General features: G+C 39.4%; 1 protein-coding gene across 9 annotated transcripts in view; it reads left to right on the top strand.

The window, feature by feature from the left end:
• The window catches only part of FHIT (fragile histidine triad diadenosine triphosphatase), a 1,565,692-nt gene that overhangs the window by 1,223,658 nt on the left and 314,545 nt on the right, over window positions 1-27,489 (top strand). For 8 of the 9 annotated variants that reach the window (XM_058288169.2, XM_071212131.1, XM_012521179.3 and 5 more), the window contains 2 exons: window positions 6,196-6,341; window positions 13,224-13,253. In XM_058288169.2, coding sequence (XP_058144152.1) covers window positions 6,196-6,341; window positions 13,224-13,253 — 176 coding nt within the window. Of the gene's footprint in view, window positions 1-6,195; window positions 6,342-13,223; window positions 13,254-18,386; window positions 18,582-27,489 lie in introns of those variants that run through there. The other variant, XM_058288170.2, reaches the window with a different exon arrangement.

The raw sequence follows: 27,489 nt of genomic DNA, 5'->3' as shown, positions 1-27,489 counted from the left end.
AGAGAAAGGAGAATACACAGCCATGTGCATTGCCATGTGCAAGAAAAGCCAAGTGCGATCACCCCTCGGGCTGAAGTGTGGTTTGCTGGCCTGGCGAGGGGAGCGACCGCGGTAGGCCAAGCTGCTGCCCCCATAATAGGGTGGTTGGTCGGGCCCACCGCCACCCCTGAAGGGAACTCGGCATGGGTGCAGAGTGCCCTCGGGTCTCCCCTTCTCGGCAGCCATGCTTCCGCGGCTGCCCCTCCTCCCAGATGGCGCCACCCGATGCCTTGTGGGGCGGCACCCTTCTTCTTCCTTCTCCCTGCGCAGGCGCAGGGCGGAAAATTCCAGTCTGCCCTTTTCCCCTCCCCCGACAGCAGCAACAGCCAGGCGTGGGCGGAAAAATCCAGTCTGCCCTTTTCCCTTCCCCCGACAGCAGCAACAGCCAGGCGTGGGCGGAAAAATCCAGTCTGCCCTTTTCCCTCCCCCCCCCCAACAGCAGCAACAGCCAGGCGTGGGCGGGAAACTCCAGTCTGCCCTCCACCCCAGCAACAGCAGCCACCAATCCCTAAACCCTGCCCCTTCCCCCAGCAACAGCGACAGCCAATCCCTAACCACCACCCCTCCCCCGTCCGGTACCGCCCACTGACCTTTCGCCGGCAACCAATCAGAACAGGGCGTGGCTTCGACCAATCAGCCTTCCCCAGCCCCTATAAAACTGTTGCCTCTCCCTCAATAAAGTGGACTTGCGTGTTTACCTTGTCTCCGCGGTAGTTCTTCTGCCGTGCGCCCTCCAGTCCTGAGAGCCCCCGACAAGGGCCTGGCCTCCCTTGTCCCCAGTTCGTCGCCTGCTTCTCCGGGCGACCCCTTCGTCGCCAGCTTCGCCGGGCGACCCCGTCAGCCGAACCGCGCAACCCCTTGTGAGACCGATCCCTCGTCTGCTGCCGGACCGACCCCTCGTCCCAAGCGGGACCGACCCCTCGTCCCAAGCGGGACCAACCCCTCATCCAGAGCTGGACCGACCCCTCGTCCGCAGCCAGACCCCACCTCTACCGACCGAGCAAGCCGCCGCAGCCAAGGACCCAAGGATTACTTGCAGCCAGCCAGAACCAATGCCATGGTCTTAAGGGAGAAAGCATTACCTTGGTAATGACTTGCTTTTGGACTTCTCCTAGCCTGAAAACTGTGAGCCAATAAATTCCCATTATTTAAGTCATCTCATTTTATGGTATTTGACTTAGCACCCAGGAAACTAAGACAAGGGGTGATGGCTAAATAGTACAGGTTTCCTTCTGGGGTAATGAAAAAGTTCTAAAGTTGATTGTGGTGATGGATGCACAACTTTGTGAATATACTAGAAACCATTGAATTGTACTCATTAAATGGGTGAGTTGTTTGGGATATAAATTATATCTCAATAAAGCTGTTGAGAAAAGGGAATAAAAACAAGACATCATGGTGCTATGGTTACTAACATGAACTTTGGGGTCTGCTAGGCTTAGGTTGAATTCTAGTTTCTTTCCCATATTGGGTGTGCTGGCTTGGACAAGTTTCTTATTTTCTATCAATTAGCTCATCTGTAAATTGGGAATTGTAGTAGTACCTTAAGGGTTAGTGGAAAAGATTAAATAAATAAGAGTACATACATAATGAAACAGTGATTTTGACCAAAGGAAGAATAACTTTCTTTGTAGCTAGTTTAAGTTGCTAGGCCATTTTAAAGGACAAATTTTGGGTTAAATTTGGAGAAATGGTTTCTAACTTTAGAAAACTGAGATGCAAGGCCAGACAGAAAGTTTATCTATCACCTCTAGACAATGTTAGATACTCCATCCTCTGTGCTCCCACAGCATTCTGTTCTGATTCTTTCAATAGTGCCCATCTCTCTATGTTGTAATGATCTGTTTACACTGCATGACAGTTTAGTCCATTAGAGTGTGAACTCTTCAAGGTCAGCTACTCTGTCCTATCCATCATGGCATCCTAAGTGCTAGCACAAACTCTGGACTGAGAGGAGGCTACAGTTGCACGATGGTAGGATTAGTGAATTGCCGCCCCTACCCACTCGTTGAATTACTCCCCATTTGTAAAGTCCAGTTTCAGTCCTATTTTCTCTAAGAAATCTTTTTTGATTTTTCTTTACCACGAGGAATCTCTTTGTCAATCATAGGACTTAAATTGTAATTCTTGCCTTTCTCTTCTCTTAAAAAATGCTATTACTAAATTGATGCTCTACTCTGGATTGTAGGGAGAGACCAGGTCATTGCTTTAGTAACCCCTTTCACATATATACCCATTTAATGATTTCTGGATAAATGTGCATTAAGTTCAGTCGAGTAGATTTACTTCTTTGGGGTTATCATGTATGTTGGCAGAGGTGTTGATCCTAAGCAGACAGGGCTCAGGAGACGGTGTGTCCCTAAAGCCTATGCATAATGTGGGATTTGCCCATGAACAAGGCCTAACTGTTTCCAAATTAAATTATACCACATCTGTGATACTATCTTAAAACAATTGGCATATAAACATTGGCAGTAGAATTACAGGAGCTATCTGCTGTTCTTCAAAATTAATTTGCTTTCCCTGAGTTGTTTCTCTTGGAGCAACCTGTAGCACATGATACCAACCATCTTCAAGCAATACAGTGTTTTCTTCTGAGACTTATGCATTCATTTTGAGAACCTAGTTTTATTCTCAGAAGAATTTGTGAATAACACACATTTTTGGGTGCTCTTGTGTGTTTGCAGATCTTATGCTTCATTTTTAAAATTAGAAACAGCAGAAACACCTTTACTTGTATTGGGGAGAAATACTCATGATTTACATGTATGATGCCAACACCACTATATGCTTTCTGCTTTTTGTGATTAGTCCTTAAAAGCATCAGTAGTGCTATATAAAGTCATTAAAATGATCTACCTGGCTTTGGTGTTTTTCTTAGAAAGTGAATTTTTTTAAGAGACAAAATGATCTTTGTCTAATATGCTATTTTAAGATAACATTATAGTTCTCAATTTAGGAAAAGATAAATGGGCCCCCAAATATTTCTAATTTCCCTTAAATACCTCTTTCTAATGTGATTCCTCTAAGTCAGGGATTGGCAAACTAAGGTCCATGGGCTAAATATGATCTGCCTCCTCTTTTTGTAAATAAAGGTTTACTGGAAACAGCCACACCCATTCATTTTTATATTGTCAATGGCTATTTAGGTATATGGCCCACAAAGCCTAAAATATTTACTACCTGGCTCTTCACAGAAAAAGCTTGCTGACCTGCTTAAAATCCTCCACGAACCTGTTTATATTTTTAACTAGTCATGGAATAGTCCATTCCATTCAGAGCTTACCCATCTCTTCACTGCAGCCTTGTCTTACTAGGGTGCTCCTCTGCTTCTGTAGCCCTCTATGCTTACTTTAGCACCTCCCATTGTACTGAAATGATCCATTTCAAGGCCTCTTTCCTCACTGGAAGGACAGGAGCCACTTCCTACCGTCCTGTATTATTCCCAGAGCCCATACAATGTCCACACTTAACTGCTACTCAATCAATGTTCATCGAATGAACAAATGAATTATATTCCCTAGTCACAATACAAAGCACTGTTTTCATAGATAACATTTATCTGAAACACTGAAAAATCTAGAAATCACATCTTTTTAGTTACGAAATGGGTTTTAAAAGTAATTATATTCATAATTATATTCCTTTGGGGATCTTATGAAAATTAGTTTACATTTCTTGAGCTCACACCCAATATTTGTTCTAACTATGCCAAATATTAAGGATAAATCTCTTTGAATGAAAAAAAAATCTTGCAGACTATTATAGTTTTGGATAGATGATTCAAAACTAAACGAATTTTATCTCCATTTTGTCAGAGTTTTAGCACCCGGAGGCGGTTGACATGAGGGGCTGGTTTATCATTCAAGCAATACTTACTAAGTGTCTCTGGTGTTCTAAGCAGTGGGCAAACAGGGTAAACAAGACAAAGTCCTTACTCTTGTGGAGCTTATGTTCTCATTGGTAGATAGTAATCAAAAAAGAAAACTACCAGCTGGTGGCAAGTGCTATGGAGAAAATTTAAAATAGGGTGATATGAGAGTAACCAGGTAGATGGTCATGAAATGCTCCATCAAGTGAGTGTCCTTGTTGTCCATCTAGTAGTACTTTATGCTCCATCAGTAGAATCTAAAGCAGCCACATAGATATAATAGAGAATTGAAGTATAGGCAGGGCAAACAGCCATGACAAAGGCTTCGGATCTGGGAAGGAATTTAGCACATTAGAGGAACAGAAAGAAAGTGAATGTGACAAGTGTGTAGACTCATTAAACATTGGACCAAGCCAGTCTGTGACATTAGACAAGCAAAATGGACAAATAATAAAATAAAAAATTTAAGGCATTGGAAAAAAAAATAGTGGGCATTCCTGGTATATTAAAGTTACATTAGATACAAAGATAGTTGGATTCATTCCACCAGTTTTCACAGTAAGCAAGTATTTAAATAAACTGTCTTTCCTTCCCCACCTAGTTCCTGCTTGTAGATATAGCCTAAAACAGCAGTTACAGATATTGGTGAAAGCTTGCAAGGTTGTCATGTCACTGTGATTTGGTGAATTTGGGGCCCAAGGGAGGATATAAATTAAATCAGGGAGGAGGAAGTTGGGGAAAGGTCCCTTTTGACAAAGAAAAAAACCAACTCATTGGGAATCAAGGCTGGCAATCTGCTAAAAGGAAATGAAAGGAAGTTCTTCATTTCTAAACGGTTCATTGACCCATGATAATAAAGCAACCCTGCCAAAGAAGGATAATTATCTTTATAAGTATCAGATGCCCTGTGGGTGAAAGCCTCCCTTCTCCTCTCTTGAAAAATGAACTCAGATTAAACAAATACCCCTTTTCCTAGTTTACTGTTGACATGAATTTCCTGATTATGAGCAAAATTAGTCAGTTTCCCCCTCTCTCATTTTCTCCTTCTCTTAGAGAAATCACGTTCACCCAGCTGAGCTCCATGCAATTCCCCTTGGGCCCATAGTTCCACCAACTGTGTGATGAGCTGAAATGGTGGCTATTCTGGTGAGACGAACTTTGCAGAATTGTGGCTTTATTGTGCCCCTTAGCTGCTTAGCTCCAGGCGGAAGCACATTCTTTTAAAACAAGAAAAACTAAGGAGAGAGGTGTAGGTTAGAGAAGGGAGGAGACAGGCAGAGGAAAAAGCTTTTTTTTCCCACTAACTGATACCTGAAAGCTAAACAAATAATATAGGCTGTATTCATGCATGTATGTGTATGTGTATATATAAATACATTTTTATATATGTATATGTCTTTTATATATGTACACATGTATGTATGATGGGTTCAGTTACAAAGAGGGACTTAAATGTTATTGACTAATTGTGAATATTAATTTGTGATCAAGCTTATATCCCTTTTCTCTAGAATTTGTTTGCTTAGACCAATAATGTTAATATGCTGGCTTGTCTAACTTGTAGAAAACACTGAGGTGGTTTCATTTGTTAACCAGGCAAATTAATGTTTTACCTTCGAGTGTCTTCTTGGCATCTTAATCGGTCTGAGGAACCCTTGTCATAAATTGCTTAACCACAGGGTACATCTCTTGGTTATAGATGAGGTTCACAGTACATTTTTAGAAGGTCTACAATCTTTAAAAGTAAAATCAAATAAATTGAACAACTACCGTTGTATTTGCATTACATATTTTTCTTCTTTCTCTAAAGAGCTATTGAAATTGAATTTTAATCAGAAAGTTCTACCTAGAGAAATGAACTGGCATCTCCAGCTGCCTTTCCAGTCTTCGGCTGTTAGAGAGGACAGGGCTCTCGCACAGGGTTCAGGTAATGGTCCAGAATAGATCCTGCCTCCAAGCATAACTATTAATATCTCCACAAGCACATCTGTCCTTCAATGTGGAATTTCCCTTCTCTTAAAAAAAAAAGGAAAGAATTCTTCTCTGCTCCATGGCCACGGCTTCTCTTTTGAAATATAACTGAAGATGTTTGTAAGCTCTCTTTGAACTCCTTGGAGTTTTTCTGAACTCCTTGCAGCTGGGCAGTTAGTAAATACTTGTTTCTTCATTCCTTGATCCTTGAGAGTTCACGCCCAGACTAGGGGCATTCCATGTTGTGGGTATAAACTGCTTGATAAGAATGTTACCCAAACCGGCAGAGTGTGCCTTAACAGACCTTGCTACAGATGTCCTTGTGTGTCCCCTGCGGCCAGTGGAGCGCTTCCGTGACCTGCGCCCTGATGAAGTGGCCGATCTGTTTCAGGCAACTCAGAGAGTTGGGACAGTGGTGGAGAAGCATTTCCAGGGGACCTCTCTCACCATTGCCATACAGGTGAGTTTGTACATTGCTCAGAATGATTTTTCTACTTTTTCAAATCCTGGCATTGGATTCTCTACCCCTTTTAACCTGACATCTCACTGGGAAGGTAGCTGTGGTTGTTTACGTCGTGTATTAAGGCAGAAAAAAATGTTAGTAATCCAGGGCAGCCCTTTGGTCCATTGTTCCCTTGGTGGACTGCAGAATATCAGCCAATACAATGCCCAAGCATTGTTTACAAAGCAGGCGAGAGTAATGGCAAATGATTTAGTGGTCATTAAGACTTTCCAGATCTTTTACTGACACTGGGGTTCACCAAGTATCTCCATGCAAGTCATCCCCATTCCCCAGTAAATATGTTTTAAGCACTGCATAGGCTAAGTCCTGCTCTAGTTCCACGGGGGAAGTGGCATGCCAGACACATGAGCCCTTTAATTCAAGCCTTAGTGACTGATCAAGGCTTGATTAGAAGCTACACTGATTGATCGGCCATGGCTGACTTCCCAGGGAAAAAATGAGATCCCTATCATTGGAGATATTTAGGCAGAGCTTGAGCAAACCCTTGTCGGGTTTCAAGGAGGTGGACCATGGTAAGTCTTCAGTGGTGGGAAATAAGTAAATTAGTAGTAACATATCATGAGTCCCTTCAGGTCATCTCTGGAAAAAGCTGCGGGTATCAGTGCTTAAAGTCCTTTGGGACCCTGAAATCTGATAACTCTGCAATAACCCTTTAGAAAGAAATTGATTGCTCCATCATGCGGGGCTTTGTACTCAGCACTTTAATTTAAACAATGTTTACCATCCTTCCTCTGTCTTCCTCAGCTCTCCACTGTAGACCTCCAAAGAAACCAGATAAAGAAGTCAGTTTTCAGATTTAAAAAGGCTCTGACTAAAATTAATCATCTGCTTCTCAAAAACAAGAACAAAAGCAAAACAAACAAACAAAAAATCACCTACTTGCTGCTATGTCTGTGTTGAGATTATCTAACTTCCCCATTAAAAACAAAACAAAAGAAAAAACACGTTTGTGCATGCGTGTACATGCAGGCATGTTTATGCGTTATATGTCAAACCATTTGAATCCGCTGCAGGCAGGTAATGCAGGTTAGGGTGGTTTATCAACTTGTGCTACAAATGATACATCCAGAGAGACTAAATGAAAGCAAGTGGATAAGACATCTGTCATTGCTTAATAAAATACAAGAAGAAAATTCACATTTATATGAAATGACCAATGCTGGTTATCTAACATAATTAATTAGCTAGTTAATCCCATGAAAATAAGAACTGGCCTGTGCATATAGCACTGCCAGAGTTCTTTTAAATATGCAGTGTTTCTCAAGCTTATTTTTTTACTGTAACTCACAGTAAGAAATAGATTTCACTATCATATATGCATCCCACTCACAGATACATAATCTAGATGGATGAAGGAAACCAAAGTTTCACCAAGCAATATTTATCCATTCTGTTCATCCTGATAGCTTTTTTATTTTAAAAAATTTATTCAAGTATATCACTTATACATAAACATACAATCAGAATAATTGTATAGTAGTAGTTGTGAACTTACAAAACAAATATACATAACATCATACATGGCTCTCATACCTCACCCTACCACCAATACCTTGCATTGTTGTGAAACATTTTTAACTAATGATTTAAAAGCATCCTCAAAATATTACTACTAACCAACATCTTACATTTGGTGTATTTTTCCCCCAGCCCACCCTATTATTATTATTTTTATATCATTTATACATGAACATACATCAACAATAAGTGTATAGTAAAAGTTGTGAACTCACAAAGCAAACATGCATACCATCATACAGGGGGCCCATATATCAACCCACTACCAACTCCTTGCATTGTTGTGAGACATGTGTTATGATTTATGAAAGAGTATCATCAAAATCTTACTAACTATAATCCTTATCTTACATTTGGTATATTTTCCCTCAACACACCCTATTATTATTTTTTCAAAATACATTTTTATTATAGAAGTGTGAACTTACAAAACAATCATGCATATGTACAGAATTCCCATACAACACCTCTCTATCAACACACCACACTGTGGTGGAACATTTGTTACAGATTATGAGATAATATCATCAGATTATTACCAGGTCCATAGTGTACATTTGGCATACTTTTTCCATACTCCCACATTATCAACACAATACATCTTTGGCAAAGATGCATGACTATTACATTACTGTTAACCATAGTCCTTAAGTCACTCCAGCTATATTTTTTCCATGCTTCTCCACATTCCCACCACCCTGCAATAGAAACGTACATCTACTCTAGCTCACGAAGGATACTCTTGCATCTGTACTATAAACCAAAATTCTCATCCACCTCTGGGTTTACTGTGTAATTCAGTCCCTAGGTTATTCTCTAGCTTTCTTTCAACTGACATTTACATCCCTAGACTACCACATTCCCATTTATAAACCAGTTGTTACTCATTATAATGTGTTACCATCAACTCTATACATTTCCATACTTGTAAAATAAAGTTCATTAAACTTCTATGTACCTTAAGCATCAGTAGTCCATCTCAGTCCTTCTCTTATCTACTCTAAGAATCTACCACCTACCACCAGGTCTTTAGGATGTTTTCCTGCATTTTCTTCTAGAAGCTTTATGGTTCTTGCCTTTATATTTATTTATTTTTTTATTATCCATTTTGAGTTAATTTTTATATATGATGTGAGATAGTGGTCCTCTTTCTTTCTTTAACTATGGATATCCAGTTCTCTGAATACCATTTGTCGAATGGACTGTTCTGCCCAAGCTAGGTAGGTTTGACAGACTTGTCAAAAATACCTTGACCCTTGATGTGACGGTCTGTTTCTGAACCATGAATTTGTTCCTTTGGTCTATGTGTCTGTCTTTATGCCAGTTCCATGCAGTTCTTATGACTGTAGCCAAGTAATATGGTTTCAAGTCTGGAAGTGAGAGTCCTCCAACTTCACTTTTCTTTTAAAGATGTTTCTGGCTATTCGGACCCTTTAACTTTCCAAATACATTTTATAATTGTGTTTTCTATTTATTTAAGAAATCCTGGTGGAATTTTTATTGGGATTACATTTAATCTGTGTATCAATTTGGGTAGAATTGACATCTTAATATTTAGTCTTCCAATCTGTGAGCATGGAATGGTCTTCCAATTATTTAGGTCTTTTTAAATTTCATTTAACAGTGCTTTGTAGTTTTCTGAATACAAGTGCTTTACATTGTTAGTTAAGTTTATTCCTAAGTAATTGATTTTATGTCACTGTTGTAAATGGAACTTTTTGTTCCTGACTTTCTTCTCTGATTGCACAGTACTAGTGTCTTTTATTATTTTTTTAAACAAAGATTTATTTTATTTATTCCTCTCCCCCTGCTCCCCCGCCCCGCCCCCCCCCAGTTGTCCGCTTTCTGTGTCCATTTGCTGTGTGTTCTTCTGTGTCCGCTTGCATTCTTGTCAGGCGGCACTGGGAATCTGTGTCTCTTTGTTGCATCATCTTGCTGTGTCAGCTCTCCATGTGTGCAGTGCCACTCCTGGATTGGCTGCATTTTTTGTGTGGGGCGGCTCTCCTTGCAGGGTGTACTCCTTGCGCATGGGGCACCCCAAACCTGGGGACACCCCTGCGTGGCACAGCAGTCCTTGCGTGTGGGCCAGCTCACCACACAGGCCAGGAGGCCCTGGTTATCAAACTCTGGACCTCCTAAAAGGTAGGTGGATGCTCTATCAGTTGAGCCATGTCCACTTCCCAGTACTAGCGTATTTTAAAGTCTATTTTATCTGATATAAGGATAGGTACTTCAGCTCTTTCTTTTTGTTTTGCATGGAATATCTTTTTCCAGTCTTTCACTTTTAATCTATTGGTATCCTTGGATCTAGGGTGAGTCTCTTGCAGACAGCATATAGGTGGCTCATATTTTCTTATCCATTCTGCCAGTCTTTGTCTTTCGATTGGGAAGTTTAATCCATTAACATTCAGTGTTATTACAGTAAAGGTAGTTATTACTTTACCCATCATGACCTATGGGTTTTATCTGTCATATTTTATTTTCAACAATCTTTTGACACTTTCAGTTACTTTTGCTGGTAAAATCTTCATTTCTAGACTCTCTTCCAAGCCTCTTTCTCCTGTCTTTTCTTTTCAGAGTGTAGTACATGCTTTAATACTTCCTGCAAAGCTGGTCTCTTGGTTGCAAACTCTTTCAGTTTCTGTTCATCTGTGAATATTCTAAATTCACCCTCATTTTTGAAAGACATTCTTAGCAGATATAAGATTCTTGGCTGAAATTTTTTTTCTTGCTGTATCTTAAATATATCATACCACTGTTTTCTTGCCTCCGTGGTTTCTGATGAGAAATTGGCACTTAATCTTTTGGGGTATCCCTTATATGTTATGCATTGCTTTTCTTTTGCTGCTCTCAGAATTCTCTCTTTGTCTTTGGCATTTAACGTTCTGACACAGATATCTATGTCCTTCAATAGGATTGGGACATTTTCTACCATTATTTCTTCAGATATTCCTTCTGCCCCTTTTCCCTTCTCTTCTTCTTCTGGGTCACCCATGACACACATGTTTGCATGTCTCTTGCTGTCATTTATTTCTGTGAGACCTTGTTCAATTTTTTCCAAACTTTTCTTCATCTGCTCCTTTGTAAGATTTCTTTCAGAGGCCATTTCTTCAAGCTCACCAGTCCTTTCTTCTGCTTCCTCAAATCTGCTATTATATGATTCTAGTGTATTTTTTAAAGATTTATTTATTTATTTCTCCCCACCCCCTCATTGTTTGCATTTGCTGTGTCTGTTGTGTGCTCGTCTTCTTTTATAGGAGGTACCAGTAACAGAACCTGGGACCTCCAATGTGGCAGGAAGGTGCCCAATGGCCTGAGACACCTCCGCTCCCTGCTTTGTTGTGTCTCTCATTATCTTTTTCTCCTTGTATCTCATGTTGCATCATTTTGTTGTGTCATCTCACTGCGCTAGCTCATTGCACCAGCTCACTGTCTTCTTCATCTTCTTAAGGATGTACCAGGAGCCAAACCCAGGTGGGAGTTCAAATGCTTGAGCCACATCTGCTTCCTTGATTCCAATGTATTTTTAATTTCATTTATTGTACCTTTCATTCCATAAGATCTGCTATTTTTCTATATATGCTTCTAAATTCTTCTATGTGCTCATCCAGTCTTTTCTTAATCTCTTTAGCCATCTCATTGAATTTATTAAAGAGATTTGTTTAGACAAATAAACAACTATTATTAGTTGTCTCAACTTCTTTATGTCTTCTGTAGGCTTATGCCATTCCTTTAAGTGGGCCTTATCTTCCTATTTCTTGCTATGGAATATAATTTTTTGTTGGTGTCTTATCATCTGGCTTACTAGATGTATTTATCCTGGGTGCAGTTCTCTCTTTAGTTTAGGGATTTCTTGCAATCCAGTCTGGATGTAAAGAAGCCGGTCCCTACCAGCACAGTGATTTTCAGTTTGCCCACTTCTCCTCATGTCAGGGGCAGAGTTAAAATGGTGGTTACTGGCCTCTTTCCGGCTTGGACAGGTTCAAACCTTAGCTGTTCTTAGGATTATACTTTAGCCCCCAAATTTACTAATTAGTAGGAGAAGTTGGTGCCCAACTATCTCTTCCACCACCGTTTTTCATAATTGGAGCTTCCAATTCCAGCCTTGGAATTGCTCCCGAGGCAGTTTGTTCCACCAGTGGAGGATGACACTGCCTCCACAGAGCAGAGTGCTCTACTTAGAAATCTTCTCTGCAGATGGGTAGTCTCCTTCTTCCATTCTTTCAAGGATGTTGCTGGATGCTTTTCTGATCTCCTGGAGCCCCAAACAGGTGCTCTGGGTGATTACTAACTGTCCTGTAGCACGAGCTGGCTCTAGGAGCCCCTTACTCTGCCACCATCTTGCTGGTTATCCTCTGATAGTTTTTGTCCTATTTTATACTGATTTTCTGATTTCTTTTGTTTTTAATGCTGATCCCAGGCCATTAAGCTGACTTCACAATGCACTAATGGGTTGTGGCTCCAAGTCTGAAAACCACTGATATACAAAGTTCTGTCTAATCTTTGCCTCAACTGGGCAGGAATGCTCACCCCATTAGTCAAGCAATAAAACCGAGGCTCTGAGAAGTAGAGGGATTTGCTGAACATTTCAAAGTTTCTAATTCAATTTTGGAATTTTTGATTCCACTTTCAAAGTCCAGAGATATCATTTGTCTGCTACCCCAAACTAGCTAAGCACCTGCTTTTACTTGATATTGTGGATATTATCTGTGAAAGTTCACTCATTTTCAACAAAGGAAATAGTTTTTTTGAGCTTCAGAAGGCTGAGAGAGGGAGCCAGGATGGGAAAAAAAAGAGTTCCCACCTCCCTTCTCCAAGGTCATAGCAGTCCGAGAAGATCCGTTCTTGGATTCTCTTCTCAGGTGAGACCATATCCTTGCCTAATGAAGTATGATTACAGCCGATTTCCTGAATAGAGATTTAAAGTAATCAGACATTAATTAAACTGTCTGATTTAAAGATAATCAGAAGGTACGATCCTGCATCTCCCCAAACATTCTTAACTTCCCTTTAATGCAATTAAAAAACACGGCCAAGAGTGAAAAGCATGAAAAGTAGCAAGGGGACTGGTTCACTGGTTAATTTATATCATTTTTCTACGTAAGTTCTCACTTAGTCTCAGGTAGAAATGGAGAACTGTCTGGTCCCACACTTTTGAAGTTAAATGTCCCCATGAGAATGCTATAGATTAATACACAATGAAATTGGATCTGAATTATTAACAGGTGATATTTCTGAATAAGTAGGAAATACCTTCTATCTATCCTCACCTCTGTTTTTTTTTCTTCTTCTTACTTTTAGGATGGCCCAGAAGCTGGACAAACTGTGAAGGTGAGTGCTTCTTATGTGCATTCAAATTAACAAGGGACAATTATGAGAACTAATAAAAAATCAAACTAAGTCATTTGCAGCACATTGCTGTTTTATTATGTTATCTTTGAGGTCAGAGAGACCCTCAGCACTAGAGTCATAAATCTGGACATTATAAACTGTTCCAAACAATATGTTTCCATTAGTCGACAAGACTAATTTTGTAGTAAAATTATTGTTGTGCAAACACTAAAACAGAAACTAAATCAAGGAGTCCTGAAACAGAAACTGAAGTCAAGAGGTTGGTGTGAGGTAGTGTCTAGGAAACAGCTCAGATGCTTTGTATGGATTCGTGGGTCCCATTTTAAGCCTAGGGCATCTCTGATGTACCTTCCAGTTCTTTACATCATCCACTTTTGCCTTGTCATTGCGAAGTGAAAAATTAACTGTGGTGGAGGCACACTTTCTCTCTTCACTCCTGCCTGGGCCGCTCTCTTTCTCTACCCCCAACTACCCTTTTCCTCCTTATGTACCTAATGGAGTCAGTGGAGCTCAAAAATGGACTTTTTAGTGTGCCAGAGAAGAAGAGGAGAATTCATTAGGACAGGCTCTGCTTCTATAGTGAAAATAAAGAGAAAACTCCTGGCTGGTTCTAAAGCTGGGTCTCAGCCCCTTTCATACAAATGCAAATTCCTGTGCAGTTAGATCCTAAGTCTGAAAAGGCTATTTTTTAGGGGCCAGAAATCAAAAGCAAGTCAAGCTGGGGTGTTAATGTTATACTATGTGAAAAAAGATTTCGTGGCTCTGAGTGGACAAGGTAATGCTTGGCGCCACACAATGTCAAATAAATATAGTTTCCTTTTGATCTTAGTTTGCATGTGGCTTTAATGTTTACCAGAGCGACTACAGGGATTTTTAAATCTCCGGGAAGTTCCTTTAAGGAGTGAATTTACTGTCGGAATTGCCAGCAAATGGATCACCAATTCCTGAGGACAAAAAAGGGTTGGCACTCTGCAGGGTCTGGACACACGATGTGGTGATGTGGACAAAGAAGGCTTAAAAATTTCCTCCCACCTGCTGGCCACCCCCATGCCAAGCTTTCAAGCAATGCAGACATGAAAAAAGGCCAGTAGCTTCTTTTTGAAATCAGTTCTTAAAATACAAAACACAAATATTCAAACATGGTTATCAGTTGTTTTTTTTGTTGTTGTTTTGTGTGGTTTTTTTGGTCTGCTCATCTTCTTGAGGAGATACTAGGAACTGAACTTGGGACCTTTCATACATGTGGAAGGTGGGCATCCAACCACTTAAACCACATATACTCCCTGCTTGTTGTCTGCTTGTTTTGTCTGTGGGTTGTGTCTGCTCATCTTCTTTAGGAGGCACCAGGAACTGAACCCGGGACATCTCACATGGGAGATGGGTACCTCATCTGCTCCCCTTGGTTTTTTAAAACACAATATTTAAATGTAAATTCCAACAACACCACATTAGATGCATCATGCAATATCTAAGAGATGGACTTCCTCCAGCCATTAGAAGTCATGCTAAAAGGTGTGTTAGTAAGAACAGAGAATGCCGAGTGGCACTAAGTGGAATGTCCAGGTTTATAATAAGCACATATTAAGCATATCTAAAGTTTTTATGAATAGATAGATTATATGATCTGGAAATTTCATTTCAGAATTCAAAAGAGGGCATTAAAATTATGTATCATAAACACAGGCATTGATTAGAGACAGAAAATAGATTAGTGCTTGCCAGAGGCTGGGGTCTTGCTAGAGGGGAGGACTGGGAGTGACTGCTGACTGGTATGTGGTTTCTTTGAAGAGATGAAAATATTCAGGAATTAGTTAGTGTTAATGGTTGCACAACCTTGTGAATAAACTGAAAACGCTGAGTTGTATACTTTAAAATGATTAATTCTATGGTATTTGAAATGTTTTTCAATTAAAAATAATAAAATAATAATTTAGGGAGAAAAAACATTTATTTTATCTAGCAGGGCGGACAACAATAGCTGTAGGTGCTCTGACTCCGATACTTACTACCTTTTTTTTTGTCTCAATTATCTGGCCAAACTTTTAAATAGTTTTGTTAACTTTGATGGCGATAATAGAGTAATTCTTGGCACAGAGTACTTGTATATGGGTGGTGGAATGTGTTTATTATCACCACCATTACTATTTAGTTTAAGATTTTCAAAAATTCCTATTTGTTTCATCAGCAGATTATGTCTTTTTGGGCATTGTTCAATTGTTTTCAAGCTGATCATAAAATTTCCCCAATATGAATTAGCAGGGCCATCTGAAATCCCCCGTGAAATATAATGGCGAAAAGAAAACAACCATGTACACAGAAAACCTCAGTGGATGATGATGGTTTGAAAAATATCGTTTTTGACCAAGTCTACATATCTAATGTCTAATCTGCATTTTTCAGTCCTCGCATGAAAATTCACTTTGGTGTTAGTTTAAAAAAAAAAAAAGAGTGGGTCCCCAGGTTTCGAAGTGGATTCTAAACCTACTGGTTCAGAATCTCTATGGTTGGGGACTCTGAATCTTCCAGTGAGGCGACTCTTTTCAGACGGTAAATATTCACTGACCTCTCTATTTTACGGTGATAAAATAGTTTGTGGCACGGTCCACAGAACGTTGACTTGGAAGCCTGTCTTATAGTGGTCAGCCCCTACAGGGAGTGAAGCAGCATCTTCAACATTCACTTGTCCGGTTCTGAAAACTACAGTTCAAAACCGAGCATTTCATATTTTGAAATACACACAGTTGCACGTTTTGAGGCAGCGTCTGACAACCTGCCATGGAGAGCATAGAGACTGTTCTCTTCATCTTCGCCTCTGTGTCTAAGCCTTGGTCTTCTTCCGGATGCGCTGGTTCTAAACCTTTTTGTCTCTTGCTGGGTAGTAATAGCAACCAGCCCACTTATGAGCTCTTCCCTCGGAGCAACGAGTGTTGTTGTTAATGAAGGTGCAACACTGAGTTAGCCTGTTGAACATGACGCCACTTGAAGGTATTTTTTTGTTTCAGGGGCTTTAAAATCTGTTTTGCACAGTAAGGCACTTGTAGCAGTAAAAGCGGGGAAAAAAGAAAAGGCAAAAGTGACCTCTTATTTCACGATTATTAACTCTCCTTTTTGAGGTTTAAATGTAGTAGAACACTATTCTCCTGCAGGCGATTACTGCAGTGATTTGGATGTCCTGCAGGCTTGAAAAACAATCTCTTTGTTCAGGTCTCCGTCATACATCAACTCCCATCGGCCTTCCCTGATCCCCCTCTCTGAAGTAGCTCTCTTAAAATGCTCACCCCTTATCCTATTGCTTTTTTTGGTTTCCTTCAAGGCTTTCTTCACTGCATTTTTACTGCGTGTGCATTTATGTCCTTGTACCTCTGCTGCTGCTTTAGCCCCTCTAGAATGCAAGCCTCATGAGGACCTGGAATTTGTAATCGCTTCCTCTGGCTCTGTTAGGTGATGTGGGAAGGAGGATGGGGACTATAAAAGGACTTCCTCGATAGAAGAAATCTTTGCCCTAAGTTTCTAGCTTTAGTGGACATGAAGTTGTAGATAATGTATACTTACATTACAGAGTATAGCTGGAGTTTGGGTTTCCCAGGATTTATTATTATTATTATTTTTAAATTATAAGCAAACTCAGGAGTGCAGAGACCAGCAGAAGAACCAGAGAGAGAATATGGGTGATAAGATGTTGAATAAGGCAGCAAATTACACATGAAGGAAGTAATGGGGTAGAGAGTATTGAACAAGCAAAAGAGATGGGTAACAAATAAAAATGCACAATTATGCATACACACACACACCAAAAACTTCAACTTCCTGAAGCAAAACTCACCTAAAACATATTTAAAAAACCAGTGTGATAGTAAATATATTCTAGGGGTGTCACTGAAAAAGTCTGTATTTTCCAATAATAAGGTTTTCCAAATTCTATTTCAAAATGTAACCCGAACTAGCAGAACCATTAAGGCAATTTGTCTTTTCAAACGGTTGTTGCTTAGTAAGTTTAACTTGTGCTATCCTCTAGAGCAATCTCTATGTGCAGCTTTGGGTGGGAGGGTGTTTTAGGTAGATTAAAAAGAGAGTGATGTATGCCAAGCAGATAGTCTAGAATTTCAGAAGAGCTAAGTATATAATATGCTTGCTTACATTCTTCTATTTTTATGGTGCTTAAATCCTCTACTTAGAGATTTAATTTTATAGTATTAATGCAGTATGAAGTAGTTCTTAAAAACTGTTGAGATACTAACAATTACTTTAAAGATTGCTCTATAAGAATAAGACAAGGAATTCTTTAAATAAGTGTGATTAAGAAATTAAAATAAGAGCTCCACTGTTCACAGAGGCATTTCAATGGTCTAAGCACAGAGTTTTATTTATTTTTTTCCACTGGATGATGTGGTGAATTTTTTGGACCATGAAAATAGAGGATATTTTAGCTCTTAGTAACTAGCTCAAAGTTTAGCTAAAGCTCAGACTTTGGATTTTGTAATTGCTTCCTAGAGGTTCTGTAGGAGTATTTGTTCTACTGACTACTAGCTCTTATACTTTAGGCCAGCCTCTGAACCTCTCTGAAACTCATTTTGGGGGAAATGCTATAGTAGATAGCATTTGTAGCTGGGACACTGGCACATAGTTCTCCTTCAAAAAATGTTGGTTGCCTCTTTTGCTGACGTGGTGGTAGTGGTGATGGTTTTAATTATTGGGAGTGTGTCTTGGTTTATTATATACATCAATTTTATTTCATTTGTGTTTGTTATATAAATTTATTTTCCTTCACCATTTTACTCACCCTACTTCACTTGCTGGAATGGCAAGTACATCGAAAAGCACCATGAGTTTGTATATATGGTTTGCATCCACAGTTCAGTGGGCAGAGTAAAGGGCTGTGTGCTTGCCTATAGCCCTGCTCAGACATTCCTACCTGTCTAGATGTGGAGCATAGAGATGAGCCATCTTCTAGCTCACCAAGTCCTTCCATTCTCTACCCATCTTCACAAGGTCAAGAAGGTTAAAATAAATTTGGCATTAGAAGGCATGCAGCACGCTATAAAACAAAGTCAAGCATGAAACTGCAATTAAAAAACACTCCTTCTGCTGAAGACTTTTCTCATTCTGTTACAGATACTACCAAACCCCAGAGAGCCACAGGATCTGTGGGCCCAAGATGCCTTTGCACCATGAGTGGCAGCTGCATACTTGGCACCTAATTTGAACTTTGGCTAAAAGCTAACAAATTCCTTCTATATATATATATATATAGTTTATAAATACATATTTTTCCTGTTGCCAAAATTTAGGAATTTTTAAATTCCTAGTAAAATTGAAGCATTAAAGATCATTTAAAAATTTATTTGATGTATTTTTGTTTTCTATACATGTTGTAGTTTTTACTTACTTGCCCAGCATATATTCTGAACACCCACTGAATCAACCTCTCAAGGCTGACAAATTGCTTTGAGATTTGGTGAAAGCTCTGGGATCTTCTCTCTAGAAAAGTCCATATAGACCCAAATATACAGCATTGGCCACCTTTGCAAAGGGATCATGGGCCATTGAAGTTCATCAACGGGTTCTGGGCTTTATGGACCTCAGATTAAGAACCCTTAACATAATCTGGGAGATAGCAGGATGAACACAGAACAGAGTCCAGCATTGCCTGGAGAAAGTGTATAAGCTAAGGTGGAAAAGTACCTATACCTACATAAATAATTCTAATACATGATATAAAGTGGAAGTACCATAAAGAGGAACAAACACAAAGAAGAATAGACTTTTTCTAGTCAATGCAACCCTGATGTCATTGGGGTGTTGGCTAGGACATGTATGTGGAATCTGGAACCAGACCACCCAAGTTCAAATCCCAGCTCCACTACTTACTGACCCGGGGAACTTGTGCATATTTCTTAAGATTTCTGTGCCTAAGTTTTCTTATCTGTAAAATAGGTTAAGAGGAGTCTTTAGAAGGAGGTACTTGGCATTGTTTTTTTAGTCCTGCAGAGCTCATTTAATTGTTATACACTGAATTCTCTCAGTCTTAATTACTGCCTTTAAGCTTAAATTCTTAAGAAAACTCTCCTCTGTTATATATGACTCATGCTGTTTGAATATATTATTTGAAATTGTTACAGAAATTGCCACTTGAATATTTAGAAATCTGCCATTTTGGGGGGGTCTGGAAATGAAACCTTGTCCCCTACAAAAGGCATGTTCAGGTCCCAAACCCTTGGTCCTGTGGGTGTGAACCCACTTGAAATAGGATCTTTGAAGATGTTATTAGTTAAGGGGTACCCAAACTGGACAAGAGTGGGCCTTAGTCCAGTAAGGAAGGCTGAAGTCCTTATAAGTAAAGGAAATTGGAAAAAGCCACAAGGGAAGCAAGAAGCCAGAAGTCAGTGGAACTCAGAAGAGAAAGAGAGGACATTTCCATGTGATGGAAAAGACCAGGAACCCAAAGATCACTTGGCACCAGGCCCAGAACAGCACCATCTTTGTGGACAAAAGATCTCTTTGTTGACACTTTGATTTTGGACATTTCCTATCCTTGAAGCCATGAGTCAATAAATTTCCATTGTTTCATCCAGACCATCGTGTCATGTTTAGCAGCTAGGAAACTAAGATATTAGGGGGAAAATTGACGCTCTCTATCCTGCTGTTTCTAGCCTCTGCTAGCCCCGTAGTGGGTTATAAGTCAATCATGGTTCTTAACCTACAGTCTACTTCACAATGACTAGAAGTAGGATTTCAAAATTCGCAAACCTGCCTGTACCCACTGTTGCAGATTTGGTAGAGAATCCAGGACTTTGTCTTTTGCATACACCTCAAGTAATTCTAATACACACCACAGGCCAGTACAAAGCCACTTACTAAAATAGTTATAAGAGGCAGTTGTGAAGGAATCACCACATAGCTGTTGCTGTCAGCCCAAACTAGTTCGTAAAAAAGATTTGGCGTGCATGTAAAGGAGAAACATACATCTCAAAAATGAAAATGATTTTACTTGAGTGTTATGCATTATTTTCATCTGGAAAGAAATTTCAAGAGAGCTGTAATTTGCCAAAGGACTTTTATCCTTTGATTAAAGCCATGACGAAAATGCCTTGCCTATGTTTATACCTAATGTATGTATTTACTGCTGGAAAAATTAGTATCTTCAGGATGCAGTCGCTTTTATCTTGCGGAATTGCCTTATAATTTGCATCTCTGCTCTCGGAATGAATCCAATTTGACTGAGCTCAGTAAACTAAAAACAGTTTTGGTGCTGGAGGGATGCACCTGGGTTTACTCATGGGACTGGACATCTTTGAAGTGTGTTGGGGCCCTACCCCCTTTCTGGCACGTCAATGATTATGACTCTTCTGGTGATTTGGGTACAAATCCATTGGTCCCCGACTCTCCAGTCAGTAGCAGGGGCCAGGATCCTGCCTGTTTCTTTGGGGGAACTTCCTTTCTCTTACTAAACCCTCAAGCATCCTTCTAAATAGGTATCAAATCATTGGGTTTTTCCATTTCCAATTGGTTAACTTTATTTTACACGATGCCAATTGGGCCAAAGCACTAGAAACAAAAATTGACCAAAGCCCCCTGGTATTCTCACTCTCCAATTTATTTTCTCCCTCTTCTAAGTCACAGGTATTTAAGGTGGATGGGAGAGAGTGGGGGCTACAAGTGCAGTGCAGTTAAACTGTACGGATGAGGAGTGAGGATTCAGAAGCCAGATGGCCTGGATTTCAACCCCAAAGCGGCCACCTGCCAATCCCATGATCTTTTCTGAGCCTTAGGATCCCCTATTTATAAATTAGGAGTCTTAATGGTATCCTCCCTCACAGGGATGTTGTAAGGACCAAATGGATTGATGCAGGTAAGTGCGTTTAAAGCAGTGCCTGGCACGTAAAGTCTCAATAAATCTTCACTATTATTTTTTGTAATTTTTCTTAATTATCTCAACAACCTTCTAAAGCAGGCACTCACATTTTACATTTGAGGAAACCAAGGTTTATAGAGATAATATGACTTGCACAAAACCTACAGTTGGAACCAATTATGGACTAAAGTCCATACTGGTATTCTACTTATTGTGATTCTGCAAATGGAAGAAATTATATCATTGATATGGGGGCAGTGGCCACTGGAGATTCTGAGGGAAGGAAGAAGGAAAAACAGTTATAATATGGAAACATTTTTGGGATTTGGGAATTGTCCTGAATGACATTGCAGTGACATAGCAATGACAGGTACAGGCCATTATATATTTGCCATAACCTACAGAATTGGGTGGAAGCGAGTGTAAACTACAATGTAAACCTATACTCAGTGGCAATGCTCCAAAATGTGTTCAGCAATTGTAACAAATGTACCACACTAATGAAGGATGTTGTTAATGTGGGAAGGTGTGGGAGATATGGGAAGCGGGTCATTTGAGAGTCCCCTATATTTTTTATGTAACATTTATGTAATCTAAGCATCTTAAAAAAAATAAAAATTAAGAAAAAAACAACAACAAAGAACCTACAAATGACAGATAGCATAACTGGGATTCAAACACTGTCCTGTTTGATTCCAAAATTGCAATTCTCCATTACATCTCATGGCCAGTCCATTCTTAAAAACATCGTGCACAAAGTAACTACCATTAGTACAACTGAGGATGCACAAAGAGAGGCTGTGTTAATATTTTGTCACTCTTAACACAGATATAAGCTGTATTGTTTTTCTCTGTTTGAAATAATGTTGACTTCCATCTAAAAATATCCAGATGATTCTTTTTATTCAATTTTATCACACAGGTAAAAGTTAATTTAATGTTGCTTTATGGCTGTATGTCAATTTATAGAAGAATTACATATTTGAGATATTTAATTTTTTGTTAATGCTACCAAACAAACTTTCTTAGTAATTGGAGACCATGACATACAGCAGAGTAGATGTTTGGCTGTTTAATTTACTTTGATACCTGTAATGCAGAAATATGATAAATATTGTAAATATATTCTTAATGTCTATTTCTTACAGATTTCAGTAGAATTTTAAACTTGAGGCTTAGAGTTTAGGGCTTCTATTTAATCATTACGAAATCAAGTATACTGCATAAGGTAAAGTGCTTTCAGACTTCAAAATGCTACTAAATGTAAGGTATTATTTTTCAGAATCAGTTTCATGCCTTTCCTGATGCAGTAAGGCCGTTACTATAATCATTTTGCAAGTGCTCAATAAATAATTATCAAAGGAAAGAATGAATTACTCACTTTCCCCGTTTTGCTATGGATGTTTCAGACCTAGGAAATTATGTGTACATTCCTTAATCTCATATTTCCAAAGTTTTAAAACTGTGACAAAAATATATATGTATATGTAGCTATCTCTACAATTTTTATTTTACAGGAGTCCCCTAGGAAGAATTTTCCATCAAGAAATAACTATTATAGTTTACTTTACTTTATTATCTTTAACATATAACTGATTCACTTCTCTGAGAATGGGGCCCATGAAATAGGTTTTTGAAAAGCCCACAGGTGTTTCTGATGGTTACCCAGATTTATGAACTGTGGTTTTATTTATTTATACAAATATATTTTGACTTTTGATCTGGATAACCTAGAATTGATTTTAACTCCTATATTCATCTTGAATTATTCAGACCTTCATAGGAACTCCTTTTTGCCTTTATCCCAAAGTCAATAATAAAGCAATTCTCAAGACCCAAGAAGCAGCTGGAAAGTAAGGATTTGATGACTGATCAGGGGTCAGATGGAAACCAGCTTAATGAATGATAGACATGGCACCTTGCAGAGCCACCAGCATGAAAGACTTAGAACAAGGACCTTCCTAAATAACATTGAGTGAGAAATATTAGGTTGGTGAGAGTCTTCAATGGCCCTCAGGCCAGGCACAGTGAGAAATAATTCTTAACCCCTTCCCTTTAATTTGAATTGATTTAGGTCTAGGAAAGGGTAATTTTGAAAAATTTAACTTCACACATCATGAGGTATCAATCCTACACCTGTAAGATTATAACAAATCCTATCTCTGGAGAAGCCTCTTTCTTATCCACCATGATCTGGGAAATAGAGACATACATCTCTAAAAGCCTTTCAGAATTAGAATAATCTCAAACATCATAGAGAAAAGTTTTTTTTGTTTTTTTTTTTTTTAAATGAGAGTTTGAAATCCTTCTGGGCTCATTCTACATAAAGATAATATTACTGGAGCCTGGTAATGAAAACTCCCATTTCTTTCCTCAATAGTTTATTCTTTTAAATCAGTTTTTCTTCTTCCTGATGTTACTTGAAAAGTAAACATGATGTTGTTTAGAATGTTGACCTTGCCTAAAGTGGTTTAGAAGAATAAACAACACTGAGTGAACAAAGTGAACATACCAAATATTCATTTACTTCGCAGTGAAATCCATTTATCCTAATGTTCACATTCAAATCTCCCACCCAGGGGTCTACATATCAGTACCTGTTCCCTGAAAAAATATTTTCCTATCATGCTTTCTATCCTGCTGTCCTGAAAAACAACCCAACAGGGCCTTTTATTTGTGCTTCAATTCATCTGTTGGTTGTAAATGGTATAAATCCCCAGATGTAATCAGGTTCTAGCAGTATAATTTTGATGAAACTGTTTGGCCATGGAAGGAATAAATGTGATTTCAAACTCACCTTTGCCATGAGATGACCATAGATGAATCTCACTCTTGAGGAAGAAACTCAGAGAATGGGATAACCCAGAGAATCCTGGAGGGGCAAGTGACCTTGAAAGTCATCTAGTACAGTCTCCAACTCTACAAATAATTCTGTCTGTAGCATTTAATTCAGCCTTTCATCTCTTCTATACCGGGGAACCTAGTGCACTGTGAGATAGCTGCTTGCAGTGCTGAACAGTTCTGATCAGATGATTCTGAACATCCTTCTGATGTTGCGAATTTTTCCACTACCAAGGTACCCTATTCTTGCTACCCAGGAAATAAGCATCCTTCTACCCTGTTTGTCTGACATGCCTTCATTCTTTTATTTGTTCTTCCAGCACCTACTCTGTGTGAGGTATTGTCCCAGGCCCTGGGACCAAGAAAAATGAGACATAGCCCCTGCCTTTACAGATAGTCTTTTAAATAAGTGCTGTGATAGAGGAAGGCTACAGAATTTCTGTATTTCATATTAACTCCCTTTCCAGTAAGGGTTTATTGGGTGCCTACTTTGTACAGGGTTCTCCAAGGCACTTGGACATAGCAGAAGATGAGGCAGCCAAGGAACGACTCTCAGCTTATTATCTGCCCTCCCCTATACTTGAACGAACACATAAGGCAATGTTGATTATGAGTAGTGTTAGGGAGGCTATTCCAGGCTGCTGTGAGAGGGGGATAGGAATACCGTGTGTGTGCAGGGGGTTAGAGTTAAGAATAGTGATGGTTAATTTAGATAGGGTGGTCAAGGGAAAACTCATTGAAGAGGAGACATAGAAGCTGAGACTTGAGAAATGATGGTGATCTTGCTTGTTCTACTGGCAGGGTTAACAGCGGTGGGAGTGAGCTTGACTCAGTCTAGGATATGACTGATGGCCAGGTGGCAGGAATTTAGAATGGAGAGAGGGATGGAGGGAAAGAACTTTGAGTAAGGGAACCATCACACCAGGCTTTTTAGGTCGTGGTAATGAGTTTTAATTCTATTTCAAATGTATTTTGTGTTTGGACTATCTTCTGTAAGTAGAGGGTATTTCACATGTGCTTAACATGGTGATACTCTTTAACAAAATTGTTGTTGTTTTTAAGTTTTAAGCCCACTTTCTCAGAATGTGAATAATTAGAGTAATTTTGTATTGTATTTATTAATGAGCACTGTGGTTCCACCACCTACCCACATCCTTTCTGCCCTCCCCATTGTTTAACATCCAAGAAGTCTGGGAATGAGTGAACCCATTTCTAGCTCCAGGTGTGGATTTTGTTTGGTTTCAGCCAGAGGCTCTGGCAAACTTTTTCTGTAAACGGCCAGACAGTAAAAAATTTAGGCTTTGAGGGCCAGATGGTCTCTGTTACAATTATGTAATTCTGGTGAAAGCAGCCATAGAAATATGTAAATGAATTCATACAAATGGGTGTGGCTGTGTTCCAATTAAACTTTATTTACAGTAACAGGTGGTGGGCTGGATTTGACCCTGTAGTTTACCCACCAGTGGTCTAAGCCAAGTCTCTCTGCTATAGTAGTGACTTTAATCCCAACCTAAGCCAATTAAATCATGAGATTCCCTTGGCTTCAGGGAGGGTTGTTTCTATCAACATGGAGGACTTTTTATCCATCAGTTTGGGGAATGAACACTTTATCTACCTCTGCTTGTGAACAAGGAAGCAGGTAAACCTGACAGTTACCAGGAGTCAGTTTTCAACTCGAGGGCAACCTACCTTACAATGAAGCAGATGCTGAGGCTGGAATGACAGAGGTAGAAAGAAGCTAGATCCTTGAGGACGGTATTGGGTTGCTGAATTAACCAGCTCTGAAGCCTGTACTACCTCTTGAGTTTTTAGGTTAGGTGATCCAATAAAATCTCCTGTTGTTTAAGTCAGGCACAGTAGCTACTTCCAATGGAAAACATTCCTCAACTAGGTCTTCTCATAACATATTTGGTTATTGTTTCTCTTTAATATGCTTAACTGGCCATTTGTGTAAACAATTTCTAAAGTGCTTCTGCATAACTGCAGAGTACTCATCACATGCCAATGGGAATTTTTGAATGGAAGCCTGCAAATCAACGGCCCTAGAAGAGCTTAACTTCCAATAGGCTCCCTTTGGTGCATGAGCACATGGTAATTCCATTAACTTTAATGATGGTGGTGCTGCACAAAATAGACCCTGTTAGTCTATTCTTTCCCTTCTTTTTAGCATTAAATCTTATCCTCCAGCTAATTTTTCAGGGTAAAGTATGTGCACTGATGCCATTCATTTCTTTGCTTTCACTAATCTATGAAGGACTCTCTCCCAGGGAGAGAGTGTTAACTGAGTACAGTAAAAATGAATCTTCTGCCCCATTTCTTGACTGTGAGAAAACCCCAGAGTCAGGGACATCAGTGGATTATTAGTGATTGTAGTAAGATCCAATAAAATCATAAGTATGGCTCAAAACAATTACTGTGGCCATATTAGCAAATTATCAAATCCATAACTTGCTTTAGGGCCTAGCCTTGGAGATTTAAATAAAATGCCAGAGGAAGAAAAGTTGTATTTTAGGGACGTGATAGCCAGGCCTGGGACAGAGAAATTTATGATTTAATTTGCTGTGCAATCTAATTGAGAATAACTATTGGATTTCTAAAAAGTGAACTTTGATTAGGTTTTGGTGTCAGAAATAAACTGAAAATATGGGGCAGCTTATACTTTTCTGAAAGTCTGTCGGGAAAAGGAATGACTTTTCTAGGTGACCTTCTACCCTTCCCTCTGTGTTCTTATTTCCTGTGTCCAAATAATTGGGTTATACTTGAGATTAGCTGGTTCTTCCCAGAAACTTGCTTTTTTCTTTCCTCACCAAGTGTCAATTTTCCCCCATTTAGAAATAGATCAATTCAAAATGAAATTACCCACAGCATTCATTTTTCACCATCTAGTAAATGAGTCTCTCTAAAGAACACGGCAAGGTTCTGCCTTTTCACTTCAGGCTTAATAAAGGCCTTCTCTTACATGGAAGTGGCATGGAGCCAGTGTCTGTGCCTTTTGCAGGCTTTTCAAGTTCAGCGGATTACTAGGCAATATTTGCTCTGTAAATGTGGATTGGCATGTTCCATAGATTCCTGTGCATATTCTCTGAAGATGTAACCTGATATCAGGCTGCCCGGTTTAAATTTCTAACCAATAGGAGGTTGGATAAAAGCCACCCATGGTATCATAGCACCCATTAGCAGTTGCAGCAGGTTTGGTTCACTGGGTGCCTGACCCTCAGCCATGCTCTGAAGACAAACACCCTGGTGGCTAGTTTCAGGAGTGGATTGACTCATCTCTCAGTTCACTTCAGTAAAAGAGAAAGAGCAACTTGCACAAATTTTTAAAAAAAGGAGATTTCATCATGATGTCCTGGAGAACTGGCTGATGGATTTCTACAGGCAGTCCATGAAAGCTCAAAAACCCAGCTCAGAAATGATAAATTACGGCTAACTGCCCTAATTATCCCTTGACTCTCTGTGTTGAAACTTGACTACATTGTGTTGAAACTTACAAATAGAAAGTAGATTTAAGGTTTAATCAAT

This window comes from Dasypus novemcinctus, chromosome 26 (assembly GCF_030445035.2).
Source record: "Dasypus novemcinctus isolate mDasNov1 chromosome 26, mDasNov1.1.hap2, whole genome shotgun sequence".
Classification (NCBI taxonomy): Eukaryota; Metazoa; Chordata; class Mammalia; order Cingulata; family Dasypodidae; genus Dasypus; species Dasypus novemcinctus.
Note: the sequence above shows the minus strand (reverse complement) of the source record. Positions and strands in the feature narration are given on the sequence as shown.